Raw genomic sequence first — 23,232 nt, 5'->3', positions numbered from 1 at the left:
AAATTCGAGGCATAATGTAACCGACACCGGAGGGGGTGGGGGGATTGTCCACTGGCAAGAGATCCGATCTATTTTAAGTTTCATAAATGAAGATGCTTAAAAGGTGCGTTTGAAAAAAGTCCATAATATCCCCCATTGCTAAGAATATGTTCTGCTGAGTGATAGGGATGGAATCGACGGTTGCTAAAAAGATTCTGACCGTTTATATTGAGAGGTTATTGTAGCCTATGGATATCAACGCGGTCATTGGTGAAGTTTCTAAGGAGCGTTGTAGTGTTCATGTAATATGCATGCATATGCTGGACTTGAGAGGTCTGTTTAAAACGATTTTGTGTTACTCTGAATGTCTTTGTAAGAGTTTCCAGTCATTCATTGCATTAAGGTGAAGTATTGGATGTGCGTAAACCGTGTTGGTTTAGAGAAAATATGGTGCTTTTATGATTTAATATTTTCATATTATAAGAAATGAGGCTACACTAAACATGTAATATTTTACACGAGAGCAATTTACTTGCAACATTCTTATGATTGCCTAAGATTTTATCATGCAATGTCTCGTGAAAGCAAATTTATGCATGATCCCAATAATCTTCCACATTCATTGGTGTATCCCGGACTAAACGTGCATAGCCAAAAAGTGTCTGCCGCTTCTGTAAGCCTATAAATGTAATACGATCATGTGGAGTAGCCTACAGTAAATTGTACTGTACTTCATGTCTAGCCTATACTGCACGCTCAAGTCCTTTGCATTTGTATATTTTTGTTACCATTTATATCGCTCAGAGTACTTGGAAAATAAAGGAAAATATGACCCAAAACAAACGTCGATATACTGTTTATTACTTTCACATGGTTTGGCTACTGGATAGAAAACAATGCACCATTCCACCATAATGTTTAACTGTTCATTACGCAGTTTTACAGCAAATGTATGTTAACGTTTATAGCGAACGTTATATTTTTTTCTGCAGGTGGCATCACTGTCCTATGTTTGACTGGAGGTTGGGGCGGGGATAAACTATCACGACACCTATTTTTCTGTCTGGAAAATGAATTGATTGCGGCACGCTTATGTCGCAAAAGTGTTGCGTGTTGTATTACCGGATACATTACTTAGTTGGGTAGTTACTACTGAACACAGTCTGTGTACATGTTTTGACTGTTAAATGAGAGGATATGGAATTAATTATCTTAGATAAGCTATAATAGGACAATTGTTAGTTCTACTGTAAATTATTTACTGTAAGTAACTTTTAAGTATATGTCAAATAAACAACCTACAAATATATTGCAAGATGTGCCACAAGTTTTCAAAATTTATGCAGATAAACACAATCTGACATGACTGAAAATACCACCATCTCCTTAAGTATTTATAAGGGAACCCCACACACTGGTTACACTGTATTTAACATGTATTTAAAATGTCCCGCTGACTCAACATAATGACACAAGGCTATTCTTGGCCATTCTGTTGCAGTGTCAGTTTTCTCCTGCACGTTGTCCCGTTCACCAAAGAGGAAGTGCCATCCAGAGAGGGAGGATCCATGAGGGGGCAGCAGGCGGGCAGACCTGCAAGGCTCTATCAGAGTAATATGAAATATATCCTCTGCAAATCCCTTAGGAAGTATACCAGTGATGCCCAAGGACTTCCCCCACACTAGAATCATGTCAGGACCTGGTCCAAATCCTACAGGACTCCCCTCTCCGATCTGGGCGTTATTAAAACAGGTGCACGTCTCTCTCTCTCCCCTCGTAACCCCTCACACTAGCAATGACCTCATAGATAAACACACAGGATACATTTGAAAACTCCTCAAATGTTCCCCAAAAGCCTGAGTTCCAGATATGTTTGTGCTGTCTTGGTGTGATAGTGACATAGGAGTTCACAATACAGCACATACATTATAAATCTGGAACTCAGCCTTATTTCTCACCACATTGGTTTCGAAAGCATCGAGGGGCAAAGCTGGAAAGACAATGTTTACACCAAAATAGTATTTATTGCTGGGTTTTCACTATTCCTCGAAAGTGTAGATATGATTGTACAATTTTCACAAGCCATTTTCAGATCATTATAACACATCCACATACCATTAACAATACACTATAAGGACATTGTGCTCCATGTTGAGAAATATAGTCCGCATAAATAAATACAAATATGAAATTAGCTGAAAGTTAGTGATTCTGGTTCTGTGAAAAGCGGTGGATCTTGGTCAATGGACAATTATGCCTTTACAAGGGCAAGAAACTCTGTGAAATGTGGATAGAGTAAAATTATCATTAGTATTGTGCAAAATATGCTCAATCAAGACTATTGACCTTATAGTTCATGCTTGAATAATACGATGCAGTCAACAAATCAGAAAATCAGTGTCCGCCTGCTGCAGTAGTACTGAAGTAGTACTGAAAAAAAGACAAAAACCTCTTGCTCTTATACACACAAGGCAGTCAATGTAGCAAATCTCCTCTAGTGTTGTTTTTCCTTGTTAACATCATGTGGTCAGGAAAAACTCTGGGTCCCAGCTATATGTCCAATTTCTTTGTTACCAGTACACCAACATATCATCCCTGCAGTGTCCCTCAACCATGATGAGCTGGGTTAAAGTTCTCTTACTATCAACTCCAATCTTGCCGTCACCATCCTCGTCCTCAGCCACCAGGAAAACCTTGGTCACTTTGTCTGTGAGTACTCTGTCGCCGGCAGAGAAGTTCTGCAGGAACAGCCAGAGAGAGAGAGATGATGGAGGGAGGGATGTTGGTTTAGTGTAGCTTATAAAACGTTGTCTACTCAGACCAGTATTACTGTTCCAGCTGGCTGATTGTTACTTAGTGTAATGCATTTTGCACAGAGAATTTTCAACCAACATTTTCTTGGTGATACTTCCTCAATTCCCGACCATGAAGACAACGCATGTCTTTTAAACTTCCATGTCTAGTTGCAGGTGGTTCGTTTGAATTTAGAAAATGCTCCATTATTAAACAAAATCCTTTTTTTGCTCCATAAAGTAATCCAGCAATGTGTAAGACGCCACCTTTTTAAAATCTTCTCTCAGGTGCCGCATGTCATGAGCGCAACTCAGAAATGAAGTGTTGCGTTGAATGACACTCACCTGTCTTGATCAATGAGAAGATGTCAAATAAACAAGATGGCGGCACACACATTGTTGAATAACTTCATGCAGAAAAACATGAAACGTTTTATTTGAAAACATATCCAAACATCTGGGATGCGTACAGAGTCATTCCCCACCCCCACTTCGCCCAATCAGATCATGTCTCCCTGATTCTACTCCCTGCATACAAAAACCTACTGAAGAGGGAGCCACCAACAGAGAGAATGGTGAGACAAAGGATGGATGGAGCAGACTCAATTCTCTAGGAGTGTTTTGAAAACACAAACTGGAATTACAATGAGACACACAACGCAAGCAGCAAGGACTACATGCTATTACAGACTACAAAGACAAAGCCAGCTGTGTGATTCCCACCAATGCCTCTCTCCCCAATGAGCTCAACAAATTCTATCATCAAGTACCCCTACTATTCTATTTTATTGTTTTCAAGTTTTATTGTTTTAAAGTTTTGTAAATATTTGTATTACTGTTTCTTTAGTCATTTACTTTCTGCTATGTTTGCTGCAGTGTTGACAGGTGAACCTGCAGGTCAGCATTTAATTCACTGTGGACTCCATGTATATCAGTTGTATGATGATGAATAAACCAACTATAACACCTCAAATGTACCAAATATACAAATGTGTTATTGGAAATAGGAAATAGTCCGGTGGCCATTTGATGAATTGTTCATCAGTCTTATGGCTTGGGGATAGAAGCTGTTAAGGAGCCTTTTGGTCCTAGACTTGGTGCTCCGGTACCGCTTGCCGTGCGGTAGCAGAGAAAACTGTCTATGACTAGGGTGGCTGGAGTCTTTGACAATTTTTAGGGCCTTTCTCAGACACTGCCTGGTATAGAGGCCCTGGATGGCAGGGAGCTTGGCCCCAGGGATGTACCGGGCCGTACACACTACCCTCTGTAGCACCTTATGGTCAGATGCGGAGCAGTTGTCATACCTGGCGGTGATGCAACCGGTCAGGATGCTCTCAATGGTGCAGCTGTAGAACTTTTTGAGGATCTGGGGACCCATGCCAAATCTTTTCAGTCTCCTGAGGGAGCCCTCTTCACGACTGTCTTGGTGTGTTTGGATCATGATAGTTTGTTGGTGATGTGGACAAGGAATTTGAAACTCTCGACCCGCTCCACTACACTACAGCCCTGTTGATGTTAATGGGGGCCTGTTCGGCCCTCCTTTTCCTGTAGTCCACGATCAGCTCCTTTGTCTTGCTCACATTGAGGAAGAGGTTGTTGTCCTGGCACCACACTGCCAATTATCTGACCTCCTTATAGGTTGTCTCATCGTTCTCGGTGATCAGGCCTACCACTGTTGTGTCGTCAGCAAACTTAATGATGGTGTTGAAGTCGTGTTTGGCCACACAGTCGTGGGTGAACAGGGAGTACAGGAGGGGACTAAGTACACAGCCCTGAGTGGCCCCAGTGTTGAGGATCAGCATGGCAGACGTGTTGTTGCCTACCCATACCACCTGGGAGCACCCGTCAGGAAGTCCAGGATCCAGTTGCAGAGGGAGGTGTTTAGTCCCAGGGTCCTTAGCTTAGTGATGAGCTTCATGGGCACTATGGTGTTATCTGTCTATGCTGGTGATATATTGAGCATCTTTTCTGGCTCTATTATGCACTGTAGAAAGTATAGTATACAACGAGTACTTTGTGAAACACACAAGTGAAACACAATCTGACATAGTAGGTTTGAAGTGAAGAAAAATTGGACCTGCTGATTTTTGTTGACAAACTGGTATAATTCGTACCTGAGCATGTAGCCAGAGCTGCGGTCACATCAGCTGCAGTGAGAAGTGCGGCCAGTGTCTGTGAAATTATAATGTTCTTACATTTAACTGTTAACACTGTCAACACTATAGGGGTCACATTTAGACGTTGTTTTCAAGAGTGAATAACCCACGAGGTTACGTTAAGGTAAAAATTAAGATTAATAGAAAGACAAGATATATATTTTTAACGTTTTTAAATTAGTTTTATTATATTTTATTTGCCACTGTGGGAAGAAATAGATGCCAACTCTGTAAATCGATTCAAACGTGTGCGTCATGCGCACAACTCCAACTTGGCGCAAAACATGCAGTGCTTGTTAAACAGGCTTCACAGTCGGTTCGGCCACAGATTTGGTTTGACTAATTACCAATTTCTCAATCTTTTCAGCGTGTAGAAGCATTTATAATGTAATCTTTTTTTAAATCACTTTGACAAATTAGTGACATGTGGGGAAATAATGTTTTTAAAGCTCCATTACATTGTAGCCCTTCACATTCACACCTATAAGGCTTGAACATGGCAAATTTGGGCACTGATAAACTCTGTATGATTTTATTTTACTTTGACTGACAGCTGTTCTGAACTTGTGTTGGAACTTGAGCACCTCATACGAAAGTTGCAGCCTGGCCCCATCACTCCCGCTAATTGGGAAACTTTTGCAAATGTTTTGTTGTCTGAGTGAGGAAAATGCTGTAAATTATGAAGACTCTATGTATTTTTGAAAGATGAGACGTTGAATATTATAATAAATACCACTTTGATGTCATATAAGCTAGCCAAACACCCATGAGTCCAAATGTGCACTTCACTTTTCATATGCCAAAACCCATGTCACATACAGTGTCAATGTTTCTGATAACTTTGTTTGATGCACAGTTAGAATATGAGATTTCGTCTTACCCTGCGTTGTTCTGAACATAATGAGCCTATGTTTGTCTTTTGTGAAGAAAATTAGCCGCGGAACATGCACCAGATAGCACTAATGACTCCTTTCAAAGCGCACCAAAATTATGATATTTTTCCCTGAATTGCGTTGTGAAAGCCTAAAACCGTAATATCGTGTTGGCAACAGAACATGCTTTTAAATCATGCCCGCCTGACCCAGATTGCAATTTATAATGGACTGTTTTTGGATTTCGTAAACAACAACAGTAATTGTGTGATGGCGGGGATGCAGGGTTGTGTTCCTCGCAAAATAACTACGTGTACTTGCTCTAGGAGAGCTAAAAAAAAAGCACCTTGTAGTTGAAGACTCTTCTTTGAGTAAAATGACTTAGGAATTGTGCACAATTTGGAGAGGTGTGTGTCCACCTGGAGACACTAGGTTGTCCTTTCACTGAAACCTTGTCATTTATTTGTTTATTTTGCACCTAACCCGCATTTTCCAGGAATGTTCGTGTCATGTTACTGAATGTATCCATAGTATTTTCATATTTCGTTATCAACAAATGCCGCGAGAAGTACAGTACATGTAAAATGCACATAAAATCAACAACGTAATGTTTGGATTCAGTCTTGTGTCAGTCAGGTGAACCGTTGTGTCTAATAATTTTCCCATAATTTTCAAACTGTTCCCTTTCAATTGCTACCATTGTTATGCATATGGTTTTCATAATTCTTCTGCAATAAACATTTCAATTTATCCCTATTCATATAAGCCAATTTCCACGAGTGTAAAATGTTAAATAGACCATTTTAAATAATTATAGGCATACTGTTTATGTGGTAAATATAGGCTACTATTTTGGGGTTTTTCTTGTAATACGAGTGTTTGATATGAGTCAGTAAATGGAATTACATTCACGACATCTGTAACAGAATCACCCTCTATTTCACGCCTATCAGAGGCAGGTAGACAATGACCCCCATCTCAGGAAACACAACTTTTCGAGGCATAGCTTTTGGTGATTGTCTCTTTTGAGTAACATCTGGCATTTGTAAAAAAAAAAAATACAACTATTAGTTATTCCATTACTTCTTTATTTTTTCTCTATTTGAAAGGAGGAGCTTTACAAGCCTCGATTTGTTTTTTTACCTCCCCATACACGCTGCACGTGTACTTCTCTTTTGTCTTCTAATTATCATAATATTATTGTTTTGCAAATAAATAAAATAAAGAGGAGAACAAATCAGTGACTAATGATTATAACGGATGGTAAGAAGCTCAAAGTGTTATCCACCTTCACAACTGCTGTCCATAAATGATCAAGTTTGCCTCTGCTGAAAATTGTCCCTAAAATGTTTTTAATCCATTTTTACTGAGAGGTCCAGTGCTCCATGTAAGATTTTGGTTCCATATTCACTATTCTGATGTATTCCAATTCAATGCCCCCATCTGAGATCCCTTTGCGCACTGAAGTTCCTTCGGAGAGCGCACATCCTACTCACCTTTACGCTGCGTGAAGGGAAGTGAAAAACAGTGGATAACTCGAGTTGTCTGACCCTAACCTCTTTCCTTCTGTTTTGTATTACCGTGACCCGGTGCGGTGACCCACACCATTTATAGGAGTTTGAGTCCCCGTTACTATATCAGCATCGGTTTTGCAAAATAATTGCTATTTTTAACGTAACAAATTAGGTTGTTCAGGGGCTCTGAGTTAGGGCCACGTGTGTGAGTGCCTGAAGACGTGGCAAGGTCACAGCCGCCTTGAAACCAAAGTAGGCTAGGGAGTGACTTCATTGACCAACCATTCACGCATCTGGGCAGATAAAAGAAAATCTGTTGTTTGGGGATATCAATTCTCAGTCGCAGGCCAACCCTATTGATACAATGTAAAAACATTTTAAGATCATAAAGTTACTAAATATTTGGTTTCTGTTTCCAGGGTAGAACGTCAATATCATGATAGCCTATTAAGATATGTTGCTAAGGGTAGACCCATGGTGGAAAGGAACACTTCAGCTCTTCATGACTTCATGCTTTTTCGTGATTTATCTAATTGATTTATTAATTGACACAAACACAGCTAGGCATATTATGCACGAAACATTTTGATATAGTCACTGTAATATGCATTCTGACCCTTCTGCGACTCCCCTGCATAGAGGACCATTAACAATTCCACGTGGGTTAACTGTCCACAGATTCAGTAAATACGTTTTTAAAATTAAGCCTCTTACCACCTGATCCTTCTTTATAGGCAATGAGTTTATATAATGCCGGCAACCTTTACGCCCATGTGTGTGAACTAGGCATGGCTACAAAGGTTGAATGCTATGCTCCTACACCAGATATATAGACACTCCGAACAGTTTATTAGCTCTCAAACAACTTCACCTTGACATCGTGTTTATACCTGGATGGAATGGTAGAAAGAACGCCTTCCTTTCTCAATGCGACACTGCACTAACGGGAATAGCATGTCACCTGTGTGATGTTGGATATAGAGTATCTGTCAATCCTTTGGGAGACGAAGACAGATGGAGAGGGTATGAATGGAATTCGACGTGAGTGTCCTCCATCACCTTTTACCGCCTGAGAAAGAAAAGCCTTCGATCAATACAACTATTTACGAAACTGGGATGCCATGCAGAGCCATCCCACAGCACACATACATCGGTTAAAAGGCTAGTTTTGATTTACATTTGGTTGAGTTGTCAACTAACGTGGACATCTGTCCTTTGGTCTGATGAGTCCAAATTCAAGATTTTTGGTTCCAACCATGTCTTTGTGAGACACAGAGAATGTGAACATATTATCTCCGCATGTGTGGTTCCCACCATGAAACATGGAGGAGGAGGTGTTGGGGTGCTTTGCTGGTGACACGGATGGTGATTTATTTATAATTGAAGGCATACTTAACCAGCAGGCTACCACAGCATTCTGTGGGTAGCCTAGTGGTAGCCTAGTGGTTAGAGTGTTGGACTAGTAACTGGGAGGTTGTAAGTTCAAACCCCTGAGCTGACAAGCTACAAATATGTCATTCTGCCCCTGAACAGTTCCTAGGCCATCATTGAAAATAAGAATTTGTTCTTAACTGACTTGCCTAGTTAAATAAAGGTAAAATAAAAAAATTCTGCAGTGATATGCCATCCCATCTGGTTTGTGCTTAGTGGGACTATCATTTGTTTTTCAACAGGACAATGACCCAACACACCTCCAGGCTGTGTAAGGGCTATTTGACCAATAAACAGAGTGATGGAGTGCTGCATCAGATGACCTGGCCTCCACAATCACTCAACCTCAACCCAATTGAGATGGTTTGGGATGAGTTGGAACGCAGAGTGAAGGAAAAGCAGCCAACAAGTGCCCAGCATATGTGGGAACTCCTTCAAGACTGTTGGAAAATAATTTCAGGTGAAGCTGGTTGGGAGAATGCCAAGAGTGTGCAAAGCATAGATCAAGACAAAGGGTGGCTACTTTGAAGAATCTAAAATCTAAAATATATTTAGATTTGTTTAACACTTTTTTGGTTACTACATGATTCCATGTGTTATTTCGTAGTTTTGATGTCTTCACTATTATTCTACAATGTAGGAAATAGTAAAAATAAAGAAAAACCCTTGAATGAGTAGGTGTGTCTAAACTTTTGACTGTTACTGTATATCTCTCTATTATGTGTGTGAATACTTTGGAACAGATTTCGGCCCGCGGGATGCCAGTTGGGGAACACTGCTATAGGCTCCAGCCTATTCAAATTACTTTATGTAGACTAGAAGTGTAGCCTATAGGCTATAGCCTACCCAAACATTACGCATAGTTGTATGCATATATCAAAATTAATGCTGTCGGCTTTTTCGTTTACAATAGATAATACAATGTTATATTTTATTCACATGATTCTTCATGTGCAAAGGCAGATGTTAACACATCTATCGAAATAGGCATTTTTAGGTCTGACAAGTATTCATTTAAATGATCTCCAGCAGAAGGCGGTGTTAGTCCTGATATGGACACGCCATGCGGGGAACACAAAATTGCATGAGTTTATGAAATGGTTTTTTATAATTTTTCCGACATATTTTGTTTTGCCTACATCTAACCATATTTAACCTGTCTGGCCTCATTGCAAACTGGCGTATCGCTGTCAGTACAGTATAAGTCAAATAATAAGATGGATTTAATTGATGCTTACAATAGGCTACTCATCTCATTGTCTTGATGAATAATCTCTCTCGTTGCCATCTACTCAAGAGGTTACCGTCACTCTGTGATGTACTGTAGTTGGCATCGTCCGGGCTCCGGGTCTTGTCCATGCACGCAGCCTCTCGCTTGCTTAATACTGCATCGGAAATGCAGCCTGCACAGGCAGTGGGCACTTTGCTTATATCATCACATTTAGAGCTGCGTTGTCTCTTGTAGGCCCATGCAGAACACACAATTAAAATGCACTGGGGTAATCAGGCTAATAGCTTAGACCCAAATACGCACTGAAACGCTAACATAACCTTGGGGACTGTAGTAAGACACACGGACATCATATCTACGTTTTACATCATTTATTAAACCATACCAGTTACCCAATGGATAGACTGACACTGACTTATACAACTAAAAGCCACAGCTACGAACTTATGTGCCAAGATGCACCATCAACCGGGGAGAGGACCAGCAGGCATGTAAATAGAGTCGCTGAGGTGGGCATTTCCCTCCAGACTTGCTGAATCTGGGCGTTTTGGGTTCCAGACGTTGTAAAAAGTACCAAAAGAAAGAAAAAAAAGAGACAGCCCTGATGAGGAGTGAAAGCTTCATTTCAGCAAAGCGCAGAACTCTGCAAGGGAACAGAGAAACAGAGCGATGACAAAGAGATATAGTGATCACCTGACGTGTGACCTCACAGCCAAATCACAGTGAATATTACATACGTTGAAAAAGCTTGCATTTATTTACAGTTTCTTCCACTATGCCTTTGCAGCATTCCTTCCTTCCTTCAGATGCAATATCCCCTATCATCTGGAATAATATAAAATATAATGATATAAAACTGATGAAGATTAAACTATTATCAAGATGATATTTTGTATCAGCATTGGACAGTCCCTCTGTTGCTCTCCTGTCAGTTGTGTGTAGTGCTTATGTGAGTGTACTGTAACCTGTACCTTCCATCCCTATCTTTCCATCCCCGTCTCTGTCTCCTGCTGCTAGGAGAGTTCTGGTCTCAGCATCAGTTAGCTCCCTGGCCCCTGAGGAGAAGTTCTGCAGGAATAATCTGGGGATCGACAAACAAAGAGAGGAGAAGGAGTGAAGAACTACACTTACATCTCATGTGTCAATGCTGCTTCATTGTATTGATATATAATGTATAGATCAAAGATCTTACTGAGGTACAGTTCATATTAGGAAATCAGTAAACTGAAATTAATTAATTAGGCCCTAAACTATGTATTTCACATGACTGGGAATACAGATATGCATCTGTTGGTCACATATACCTTACAAATAAAGGTAGGGTCGCGGATCCGAAAACCAGTCAGTATCTGGTGTGACCACCATTTGCCTCATGCAGCACAACACATCTCTTTCACATAGAGTTGATCAGGTTGTTGATTGTAGCTTGTGAAATATTGTCCCACTCCTCTTCAATGGCTGTGCGAAGTTGCTGGATATTGGTGAGAACTGGAACACAATCAGTTGATCCAGAGCATCCCAAACATGCTCAATTGGTGACATATCTGGTGAGTATGTAGGCTATTGAAGAACTGGGACATTTTCAGCTTCCAGGAATTTTCAACAGATCCTTGCGACATGGGGCCATGCATTATCATTCTGAAATGTGACATGATGGCGGCGGATGAATGGCATGACAATGGGCCTCAGGATCTCGTCAAGGTCTCTCTGTGCATTCAAATTGCCATCGATAAAATGCAATTGAGTTCGTTGTCCATAGCTTATGCCTGCCCATACCATAACCCCACCGCCACCATAGAACACTTTGTTCACAATGTTATCATCAGAAAACCGCTTGCCAACATGACGCCATACAAGCTGTCTAACATCTGCCTGGTGCAGTTGAAACCGCGATTCATCCATGAAGAGCACATTTCTCCAGTGTGCCAGTAGCCATCGAAGATGAGCATTTGCCCATTGAAGTCGGTTTTGATGACAAACTGCAGTCAGGTCAAGACCCTGGTGAGGATGACAAGCAGGCAAATAAGCCTCCCTGAGAAGGTTTCTGACATGTTTTGTAGAAATTCTTCAGTTGTGCAAACCCACAGTTTCATCAGCTGTCCGGGTGGCTGTTCTCAGACAATCCCTCAGGTGAAGAAGCTGGATGTGGAGGTCCGGGGCTGGCGTGTTTACACGTAGTCTGCTGTTGTGAGGCCAGTTGGACGTACTGCCAAATGTTCTAAAACGACGTTGGAGGTGGCTTATGGTAGATAAAGGAACATTAAATTATCTGGCAACAGCTCTGGTGGACATTCCTGCAGTCACCAGGCCAATTGCACACTCCCTCAAAACTTGAGACATCTGTGGCATTGGGTCGTGTGACAAAACTGCACATTTTAGAGTGGCCTTTTATTGTTTTATCAGCTTATTGATATGCCACACCTGTCAGGCGGATGCATTATCTTGGCAAAGAATAAATGCTCACTAACAGGGATGTAAACAAATTTGTGCACAAAATGTGAGCTAAATAAGCTTTTTGTGCGAATGGAACATTTCTGGGACCAACCCCTTCATGTGCACCTCCCTCCCTCCCTCCCTCCACACACACACACCCTCCCTCCCTACCTCCCTCCACACACAGCCACGCTCCCCAACTCATATCATACTTCAGCTCCTCTTCCTCTATGTATCCACTCTGGTCTTGGTCCAGAACTCTGAACACCCGTTGGCCCTCTGCCTCTGACTTGCCGGTCAGTCCCACTTGTGCAAAGAACAACTTGAAGTTGAATGTGCCTGGAGCTAATGGAGAGATGGGGAAAGCGATCAAGAGAAATGCGGAGAGATGTCGAGAGGAAGTGAAAGAGTGTGAGGAAAGAGAGATCCGACAGCATGACAAGAAGAGAGAACGGAGAGGGGGATGAATAGAGAGATGTAACATTCTCTCATGCGCTCAAATTACTTTCATTTGACTTACTACAGACATTCACGATCACAAACACAAACCCTTTAGCATTTTAATGCCACTGAGCCCTGCCAATAATACGGTAGTTAAGGACATTATTTTACAATCTAAACACACAGATTCACAGAACACCTCAGGGAACCCATTCTAATGTGAACGTGTGACATTATGCTACAGACCAAATGTTTAAATCAATACATTTTTATTCACAGTTTATGCAGTTACAGAGAGTCACTCAGGTCATTATGAAAACCAAATGACTCATAAAGAACAGAGAAAGAGAATGATGGATCAAGTCTGTTTTGAATAATATATTATACACCACAAACAGTTATGCTGATGATATACTGGAACGTGAGTATACAAGCATTTCCATGTGGGTGTATTCTGGATGGTGTGCTTGAGTCTGCCCTCTGAAGCAGATGTAATGTGTAGCTAAATAATTAAATGCTGTTGGGCTGCAAATGAAGCCTGCTTGACTGGCTTGATTTAGTCTTCTCTTCAATGCTCAGCATAAACACTGGTATCTGGGTGGTAACTGCTCTGCTGCTCCCCAGCCCCCTGGCTGCCTGGTTACCTGGATCCACCCTCCAACCTTCCCCCAATATAGGACCGCCCCTGGGAGTGGGACTCTTGTGTGTGTGTGTGTGTGTGTGTGTGTGTGTGTGTGTGTGTGTGTGTGTGTGTGTGTTCACGTGTTTGACTCACCTTGACAAGCCTTGACGGCAGCCCTGATGTCCTCCTCTCTCAGCAACCCTGTAAACGCCATGGTTCTCTGTGCCTGAGGGACACGTGCCTACAAGAGGGAAACACATCACAATAAATGAAAGTGACACAGTGTGTTTTCCTGACACAAACAGTCAAGGTGTGTTTTTTGTAAAGCATCAGACAAATCCCTCATCATCCTATCCTCCTTTAGCTTCGAGGTACTATATAGCTACTGTTTCTATGGAATTTATTCAATGACAATTGCTTGATTTTTCAAGCTGTGGCACTATGAATAAAACACTAAATACATTTTGCAAAACAATTACAAATTTGTCCAAAGTCTTGACGATGCAACTCTAAAGGCAATATTTTGTCTCCAAGCGAGACCGTGAGAGGTCTGCGTCTGCACATGTCCTATTTTTTATCTCCAAGCGAGACCGTGAGAGGTCTGCGTCTGCACATGTCCTATTTTTTTTGCATTAGACCAAATTACATTGGATCACCTTTAAAAACCTTTAAAAACCCTGAGATGCACAAAAACACTCATGAATACACAGAAAGATACATCAATCCCTACAGAACTGCAAACAAAAAAAAAAAAAAATCAACGCATAATATATCTCTAAAGCCTGGCTGGTACTAACCGTTATCTGGGTGAGGTGGTGTCCGCTCTGTAAGCCAGTGATGTGCAGATCTCTGCCTCTCTTGATTTTTGCCTATTACCCAAAAGCACTCTCCTCCTGCAGCTTTGTGATCCAGAAAGCAAACATGACGTTTCTCTGTCCTCAAACCCTAGGAGATAACATCGCAATTGGAACTCCTCCTCCCCCTTCATTAGCTAATCAGAGCAGAACATTTTTCACAACTATTGTCAACTAACTTGTAGGGGGTAGAGCTTACAACCCAGCCTGTCAATTGGCTTGATAGGAATAAACAATGCCAAACTATTCCATGGTGCATTATTGCATAATGGGGGTTTTCCATGTAGAAATATTCAGGGTTGACTATGATTCACAATGATGAGAAAATATGCTAGGTTATATTTATCTCTTTGGGGAGGTTAAAGTCCCAGTCAGAATTTCACATTTTCTACAGATGTGAATGGAAAGAACCTGGGTGCCTCTGCAGAGTACAGTCCACTTCAGAGTCAACATCTACTCCATGTTATGCATTTTGTATGGATTATTAATAACCACAAATGATACATCTGAGTGAGTGTAAAGTAACAAACATGACATGGAATGAAAACACAGCAGTACAATTAGGATCTTCAAATACTTACTTAATGTGTCCAGTCCATAAACCAACAAGTACACTGAATACTGTCAACACAGGATGTGTCATTAATAACAGATTTTAAAACTCCCATCACACCTTCTTACTATAGGCTATAGAAGCAGAGTTTCTAAGGTTCAGTCAAAAGTAATCAATGTTATCCCTTTGCTTGGATATGAAGGATGTGTCCAACTCCTTACCTGGCTCCCCCTGCCATATTCGACATAGATGCAAAAACAAATTGATGTGAAAACATAATGTAGGCCAATAGGTCTACTTTGCTATATTGTGGCTTATGTGCCATCTTATCTCATGTCAACTGGTTTCAGTTCAAATTGTTGCTATTGACCCCTTTATTATTTATTTATTTGTTGCAGTTTTTTTTGTACTGGTTCTATGCACACCCATTTGACTCCACCCACAAGCTCACACATACTACACTGACACTCCAACACACACATACTACATAAACTCACACATACTACACTGACACTCCAACACACACATACTACATAAACTCACACATACTACATAAACTCACACATACTACATAAACTCACACATACTACATAAACTCACACATCCATACACTCACACATACTACATAAACTCACACATACTACACTGACACTCCAGCACACACATACTACATAAACTCACACATACTACACTGACACTCCAGCACACACATACTACATAAACTCACACATACTACATAAACTCACACATACTACATAAACTCACACATACTACATAAACTCACACATACTACACTGACACTCCAACACACACATACTACATAAACTCACACATACTACATAAACTCACACATACTACACTGACATTCCAACACACACATACTACATAAACTCACACATACTACATAAACTCACACATACTACATAAACTCACACATACTACATAAACACACACATACTACATAAACTCACACATACTACACTAACACTCCAGCACACACATACTACATAAACTCACACATACTACATAAACTCACACATACTACACTGACACTCCAGCACACACATACTACATAAACTCACACATACTACATAAACACACACATACTACATAAACTCACACATACTACATAAACTCACACATACTACATAAACTCACACATACTACATAAACTCACACATACTACATAAACTCACACATACTACATAAACTCACACACATACTACATAAACTCACACATACTACATAAACTCACACATACTACATAAACTCACACATACTACACTGACACTCCAACACACACATACTACATAAACTCACACATACTACATAAACTCACACATACTACATAAACTCACACATACTACATAAACTCACACATACTACACACACATACTACATAAACTCACACATACTACATAAACACACACATACTACATAAACTCACACACACACATACACTGACATACTACAAACACACACATACTACACTAAACTCACACATACTACACTGACACTCCAGCTCACACACATACTACATAAACTCACACATACTACACTGACACTCCAACACACACATACTACATAAACTCACACATACTACATAACTGACACTCCAGCACACATACACTACATAAACTCACACATACTACACTGACACACACACCAGCACACACATACTACATAAACTCACACATACTACACTGACACTCCAGCACACACATACTACATAAACTCACACATACTACACTGACACACATACTACATACTCCACACACTACATACACATAAACTCACACATACTACACTGACACTCCAGCACACACATACTACATAAACTCACACATACTACACTGACACTCCAACACACACATACTACATAAACTCACACATACTACATAAACTCACACATACTACACTGACACTCCAACACACACATACTACATAAACTCACACATACTACATAAACTCACACATACTACACTGACACTCCACACTCACACATACTACATAAACACACACATACTACATAAACTCACACATACTACACTGAAACACACACATACTACATAAACTCACACATACTACACTGAACTCACACATACTACACTGACACTCCACACATACTACATAAACTCACACATACTACACTGACACTCCAGCACACACATACTACATAAACTCACACATACTACACTGACACTCCAGCACACACATACTACATAAACTCACACATACTACACTGACACTCCAGCACACACATACTACATAAACTCACACATACTACACTAAACTCCAGCACATACTACATAAACTCACACATACTACACTGACACTCCAACACACACATACTACATAAACTCACACACATAAACTCACACATACTACACTGACACTCCAACACACACATACTACATAAACTCACACATACTACATAAACACACACATACTACACTGACACTCACATACTACACTGACACTACTACATAAACACACACATACTACATAAACTCACACATACTACATAAACTCACACATACTACACTACACTCACACACACTACACATAAAACTCACACATACTACATAAACACACACATACTACACTGACACTCCAACACACACATACTACATAAACTCACACACTACTACATAAACACACACATACTACACTAAACTCACACATACTACATAAACTCACACATACTACATAAACTCACACATACTACACTGACATTCCAACACACACATACTACATAAACTCACACATACTACACTGACACTCCAGCACACACACATAAACTCACACATACTACATAAACTCACACATACTACATAAACTACTACATAAACACACATACTACACTGACACTCCAACACCAACACACACATACTACATACTAATAAACTCACACATACTACACTGACACTCCAACACACACATACTACATAAACTCACACATACTACATAAACTCACACATACTACACTGACACTCCAACACACACATACTACATAAACTACACATACTACATAAACTCACACATACTACACTGACACTCCAGCACACACATACTACATAAACTCACACATACTACATACTACACATACACATAAACACACATACTACATAAACTCACACATACTACATAAACTCACACATACTACACTGACATAAACACACACATACTACATAAACTCACACATACTACACTGACACTCAGCACACACATACAACACACACATACTACATAAACTCACACATACTACATAACACTCCAGCACATACTACATAAACACACACATACTACACTGACACTTCCAACACACACATACTACATAAACTCACACATACTACACTGACACTCCAACACACACATACTACATAAACTCACACATACTACATAAACACACACATACTACACTGACACTCCAACACACACATACTACATAAACTCACACATACTACACTGACACTCCAGCACACACATACTACATAAACTCACACATACTACACTGAACACACACATCTACACACACATACTACAAAACACACACATACATAAACTACACATACTACAACACACACATACTACATAAACTCACACATACACACTGACATAAACACACATACTACATAAACACACACATACTACACTGACACTCCAACACACACATACTACATAAACTCACACATACTACATAAACACACATATACTACACTGACACTCCAGCACACACATACTACATAAACTCACACATACTACACTGACACTTCCAGCACACACATACTACATAAACTCACACATAAACTCACACATACTACACTGACACTCCAGCACACACATACTACATAAACTCACACATACTACACTGACACTCCAACACACACATACTACATAAACTCACATACTACACACACACATACTACATAAACTCACACATACTACACTACTACATAAACTCACACATACTACACTGACACTCCAGCACACACATACTACATAAACTCACACATACTACACTGACACTCCAACACACACATACTACACAAACACATACACATCTCACACATACACATACTACATAAACTCACACATACTACACTGACACTCCAGCACACACATACTACATAAACTCACACATACTACACTGACACTCCAACACACACATACTACATAAACTCACACATACTACATAAACTCACACATACTACACTGACATTCCAACACACACATACTACATAAACTCACACATACTACATAAACTCACACATACTACACTGACACTCCAACACACACATACTACATAAACTCACACATACTACACTGACACTCCAGCACACACATACTACATAAACTCACACATACTACACTGACACTCCAGCACACACATACTACATAAACTCACACATACTACATAAACTCACACATACTACATAAACTCACACATACTACACTGACATTCCAACACACACATACTACATAAACTCACACATACTACACTGACACTCCAGCACACACATACTACATAAACTCACACATACTACATAAACTCACACATACTACACTGACACTCCAGCACACACACATACATAAACTCACACATAAACTCACAACACACACATACTACATAAACTCACACATACTACACTGACACTCCAGCACACACATACTACATAAACTCACACATACTACATAAACTCACACATACTACATAAACTCACACATACTACACTAAACTCACACATACTACATAAACACACACATACTACATAAACTCACACATACTACATAAACACACACATACTACATAAACTCACACATACTACACTGACACTCCAGCACACACATACTACATAAACTCACACACATGCATAATGATGACACACAAGCACACACTGCTGCTACGCTGTTATATATCCTGATTGCCTAGTCACTTTTATCACTAGCTACCTGCCAGTACATACTGTGTTACCTCAATTACCTAAACTACCTCGTACCCCTGCACATTGACTCGGTACAGGTACTCCTTGTATATACCCTCGTTATTGTTTTTATTGTGTTACTATCTACTTTTTTATTTAGCAAATATTGTTCTTACTTTTTAAATCTGCATTGTCGGGTATAGGCTCGTAAGTAATCATTTCACTCTAAAGTCTACACCTGTTGTATTCGGCGAAGTGACCAATACAATTTGATATGATAGGCATACCTTTCCAAGACCTTTGCACCCCACTAAGAAATAACAATTATAGGGGAAACACTGGATGTATAGCCTACAAGTCCATTAAATCAGGCAGGTAGAGTAGTTCATCTTTCATAAAGCACCGGAACATTGCTTGCATACCTCACATGTCAAGTGACTGGGCTAAAAACGCATCTCTCTTTACGTTTGACACAAACTAATGGCTGTGGACAGGGAATTCGAAGAATGATAGTGATTGGTCATATCGGTACATTTAATACAGATTAATGGGTTGTGATTCGCTATTGTATATGTCTCAATATGCACGCCCCCATGCTATGACGTTGTAGGAACATGGCGCCTCTGAGGGAGGTGGTGCCTGACAGTTTGGACTATTGATAAAATATTACGTGTGAATAAATGTAGAGCACTGCCGGCAAAGCGTATTTATCTAAATATTATTGTTCTAGAAAAGTAATAGACATTTTCTATTTTTCATGGATAATGAAACGGCATTGTTTGAGGCATTGATAGCTCATGTTAGCTTGTCGTTGCTATTGACGCTAGCCAACGCGTTTAGTCATAATACAATGTTTGCGGTGCGGGCATTTTCATTTAGCCTGTAGATATAGCTATATATTTAACTTATTATCAATGAAATTGACATTTTATTTCGTTTATTAGTATTTAGTTATAATTTGACGATTTTGGATTCTCATTAGCTAGTTAGCTAGCTAAGCTAAAAAGGATGGTGAACCGTCATGGATTTGTGTTGTTGCTGGCGACTGGAATTTTTCTGTCGGCGTTATTTCTGGCCGAAGGTGCTCCGCTTCCGTATTCTGACACAACAGGTAAGATGACTCTAAATATATTTTGTTTACCATGTCACTGGATGAACTGTTACCACCAGTTATTTCCAATTAGTTTCAGGCCAATGCCATGATGCTAGTTAGTTACTTAGTAAGAGGAATAGTGTAACAAGCTAGTTAACTAGTAATCCATATCGCGCTAGCGACTCGCTCAACAAGCTAGCGCCAGGAAGATGGGTAGCTATTTAGATAACTAGCCAGTTAGCTTGCCAATGCTAACGTTCAACATAGCCAGACAGCAACCGCTGAGGGACACGAAGGGGTATTTTATTGCTTGTTATAGATTTGAGACGCGTTGAGCTAACGGTAGTATGTCAATGCAATGTAGATTAGCTATTTTAACTGACTTGCTAGATTTTAAGGGTAGTAAACTCAGTACTCATCATACACCTGGCCAGTCCATTTACAACAGTTTTATCCAGTGCAGTTGTGCTTAGTAGTAGTAGTAGTAGTAGTAGTAGTAGTATCAGTTCATAACACAATTTGCCTTCAACAGTTCGCTCCTTGCTTTGATAGTTTGACAACTCTAACACTGGTTCTGATGAAGTGATTCACCTAATGGCAATGTGTGTTGACAACCATAACATCTGAAGTATGACTGGAACATCATTTAAATTTATGTCTGATGAACCAAACTAGCCTCATCAAAGGAATACAGTGCATTTGGAAAGTATTCAGACCCCTTGACTTATTCCATATTTTGTTACATTACAGCTGTATTCTAAAATGTATTACATGTTTTTCCACAACAATCTACACACAATACCCCATAATGATAAAGTAAAAAACGTTTTTTTATAAATGGTTGTAAATTTATAAAACATTCAAAACGAATACCTTATTTACATAAGTATTCAGAGCTTTTGCTATGAGAGTCAAAATTGAACTCTGATGCATCCTTTTTCCATTGATCATCCATGAGATGTTTCTACAACTTGGAGTCCACCTGTGGTAAATTCAATTGATTGGACATGATTTGGAAAGACACACACCTGTCTATATAAGGTCCCACAGTTGACAGTGCATGTCAGAGCAAAATAAAGCCACGAAGGTTGAAGGAATTGACCATAGAGCTCCGAGACTAGATTGTGTTGAGGCACAGATCTGGGGAAGGTTACCAAAAAATGTCTGCAGCATTGAAGGTCCCCAAGAACAGTGGTGTCCTTCATTCCTAAATGGAAAAAGTTTGGAACCATCAAGACTCTTCCTAGAGCTGGCTGCCTGGCCAAACAGAGCAATTGGGGGAGAAGGGCCTTCCTCAGGGAGTTGACCAAGAACCCGGTGGTCACTCTGAAAGAGCTCCAGAGTTCCTCTGTGGAGATGGTTGTCCTTCTGGAAGGTTCTGTAGCACCACCAATCAGGCCTTTATGGTAGAGTGGCCAGAAGGAAGCCACAGTAAAAGGCACAAAACAAAACTTTGCCAAAAGGCACCTGAAGAACTTTCAGACCATGAGAAGCAAGATTCTCTGGTCTGATGAAATCAAGATTGAACTCTTTGGCCTGAATGCCAAGCATCACGCCTGGAGGAAACCTGGCACCATCCCTATGGTGAAACATGGTGATGGCAACATCATACTGTGGGGATGTTTTTCAGTGGCAGGGACTGGTAGTCAGGATCGAGGCAAAGATGAACAGAGAAAAGTACAGAGATCCTTAATGAAAACCAAATCAGAACCTCATACTGGGGCGAACGTTCACCTTCCAACAGGACAACGACCCTAAGCCCACAGCCAAGACAACGCAGGAGTTGATTTGGGACAAGTCTCTAAATGTCCTTGAGTGGCCCAGCCAGAGCCCGGACTTGAACCTGATATCTCTGGAGAGACCAGAAAAAGCTGTGCAGCAATGCTTCCCACCCAAGTTGACAGCGCTTGAGAGGATTTGCAGCGAAGAATGGGAGAAAGTCCCCAAATTAAATTTTGTTAGTCACATGCATTGAGTACACTTTGAAGGAGAGTTTGTTGTCCTGGCACGACATGGCCAGGTCTTTGACTTCCTCCCTATAGGCTGTCTCGTCAGTGATCATTAACTACCGCTCATCGGCAAACTTAATTATGGTGTTGGAGTCGTGCCTGGCCGTGCAGTCATGAGTGAACAGGGAGTACGGGAGGGGACTGAGCATGCACCCTTTAGAGGTACATGTGTTGAGGATCAGCATGGCGGACGTTGTTGCCTACCCTTACCACCTGGGGCGGCCCGTCAGGAAGTCCAGGATCCAGTTGCAGAGGGGGGTGTTTTTGTCCTTAGCTTATTGATGAGCTTTGAATGGCCTCCCTTTTAAACCTTGCATTGTGCTTTCC

At 40.4% G+C, this 23,232-nt stretch overlaps 2 protein-coding genes and 1 long non-coding RNA gene across 9 annotated transcripts in view; 1 reads left to right on the top strand and 2 right to left on the bottom strand.

Annotated features, from left to right (window-relative positions):
• Nucleotides 1–10,331: 10,331 nt before the first annotated feature.
• On the bottom strand, nt 10,332–15,389 carry LOC118372653 (parvalbumin beta-like). 3 transcript variants are annotated; one of them, XR_008124323.1, is made up of 7 exons: nt 15,100–15,389; nt 14,269–14,416; nt 13,625–13,712; nt 12,621–12,753; nt 10,947–11,056; nt 10,713–10,800; nt 10,332–10,618 (listed from the first exon to the last, which is right to left on the bottom strand). XR_008124323.1 is itself a non-coding variant. In XM_052511906.1 (7 exons), the coding sequence occupies exons 3-6, from the start codon at nt 13,683–13,685 to the stop codon at nt 10,778–10,780; spliced, it is 327 nt and encodes a 108-aa protein (XP_052367866.1). In that variant the 5' UTR covers nt 13,686–13,712; nt 14,269–14,416; nt 15,100–15,389; the 3' UTR covers nt 10,332–10,618; nt 10,738–10,777. The 3 variants fall into 3 exon arrangements, 2 of the variants coding, with proteins under 2 accessions (XP_052367866.1, XP_052367864.1); XM_052511906.1 differs by having other exon boundaries at nt 10,738–10,800; XM_052511904.1 differs by lacking the exon at nt 10,713–10,800 and having other exon boundaries at nt 15,100–15,380.
• Nucleotides 15,390–15,494: 105 nt separating this feature from the next.
• Nucleotides 15,495–19,602, bottom strand: LOC127926515 (uncharacterized). Of its 3 annotated transcripts, none has more exons than XR_008124325.1 (4): nt 19,489–19,602; nt 17,551–17,659; nt 17,244–17,332; nt 15,495–16,260 (listed from the first exon to the last, which is right to left on the bottom strand). It is a non-coding gene; the product is annotated as an uncharacterized LOC127926515 (long non-coding RNA). The 3 variants fall into 3 exon arrangements; XR_008124324.1 differs by lacking the exon at nt 19,489–19,602 and adding an exon at nt 18,196–18,390; XR_008124326.1 differs by lacking the exons at nt 17,244–17,332; nt 19,489–19,602 and adding an exon at nt 18,196–18,390 and having other exon boundaries at nt 15,495–16,162.
• Nucleotides 19,603–20,425: 823 nt separating this feature from the next.
• The window catches only part of lmtk2 (lemur tyrosine kinase 2), a 43,852-nt gene continuing 41,045 nt past the window's right edge, over nt 20,426–23,232 (top strand). For 2 of the 3 annotated variants that reach the window (XM_052511901.1, XM_052511899.1), the window contains exon 1: nt 20,426–20,914. In XM_052511901.1, coding sequence (XP_052367861.1) covers nt 20,812–20,914 — 103 coding nt within the window. In that variant the 5' untranslated portion in view covers nt 20,426–20,811. The remainder of the gene's footprint in view (nt 20,915–23,232) is intronic. The other variant, XM_052511900.1, reaches the window with a different exon arrangement.

This window comes from Oncorhynchus keta, unplaced genomic scaffold (genome assembly GCF_023373465.1).
Source record: "Oncorhynchus keta strain PuntledgeMale-10-30-2019 unplaced genomic scaffold, Oket_V2 Un_contig_7692_pilon_pilon, whole genome shotgun sequence".
In the NCBI taxonomy this organism is placed as follows: Eukaryota; Metazoa; Chordata; class Actinopteri; order Salmoniformes; family Salmonidae; genus Oncorhynchus; species Oncorhynchus keta.
The sequence above is the reverse complement of the archived record's forward strand: the minus strand, read 5'-3'. Positions and strand labels throughout refer to the sequence as shown.

Excerpts from the sequence above, each read along its gene's own strand:
- LOC118372653 (XM_052511906.1), bottom strand. The coding sequence starts at position 13,685 with ATGGCGTTTACAGGGTTGCTGAGAGAGGAGGACATCAGGGCTGCCGTC. Across the intron at positions 11,057-12,620 it reads ATAGAGGAAGAGGAGCTGAA|ATTATTCCTGCAGAACTTCT; the intron begins GTATGATATGAG and ends GTCGATCCCCAG. Across the intron at positions 10,801-10,946 it reads TGGAAAGATAGGGATGGAAG|ATGATAGGGGATATTGCATC; the intron begins GTACAGGTTACA and ends ATATTATTCCAG.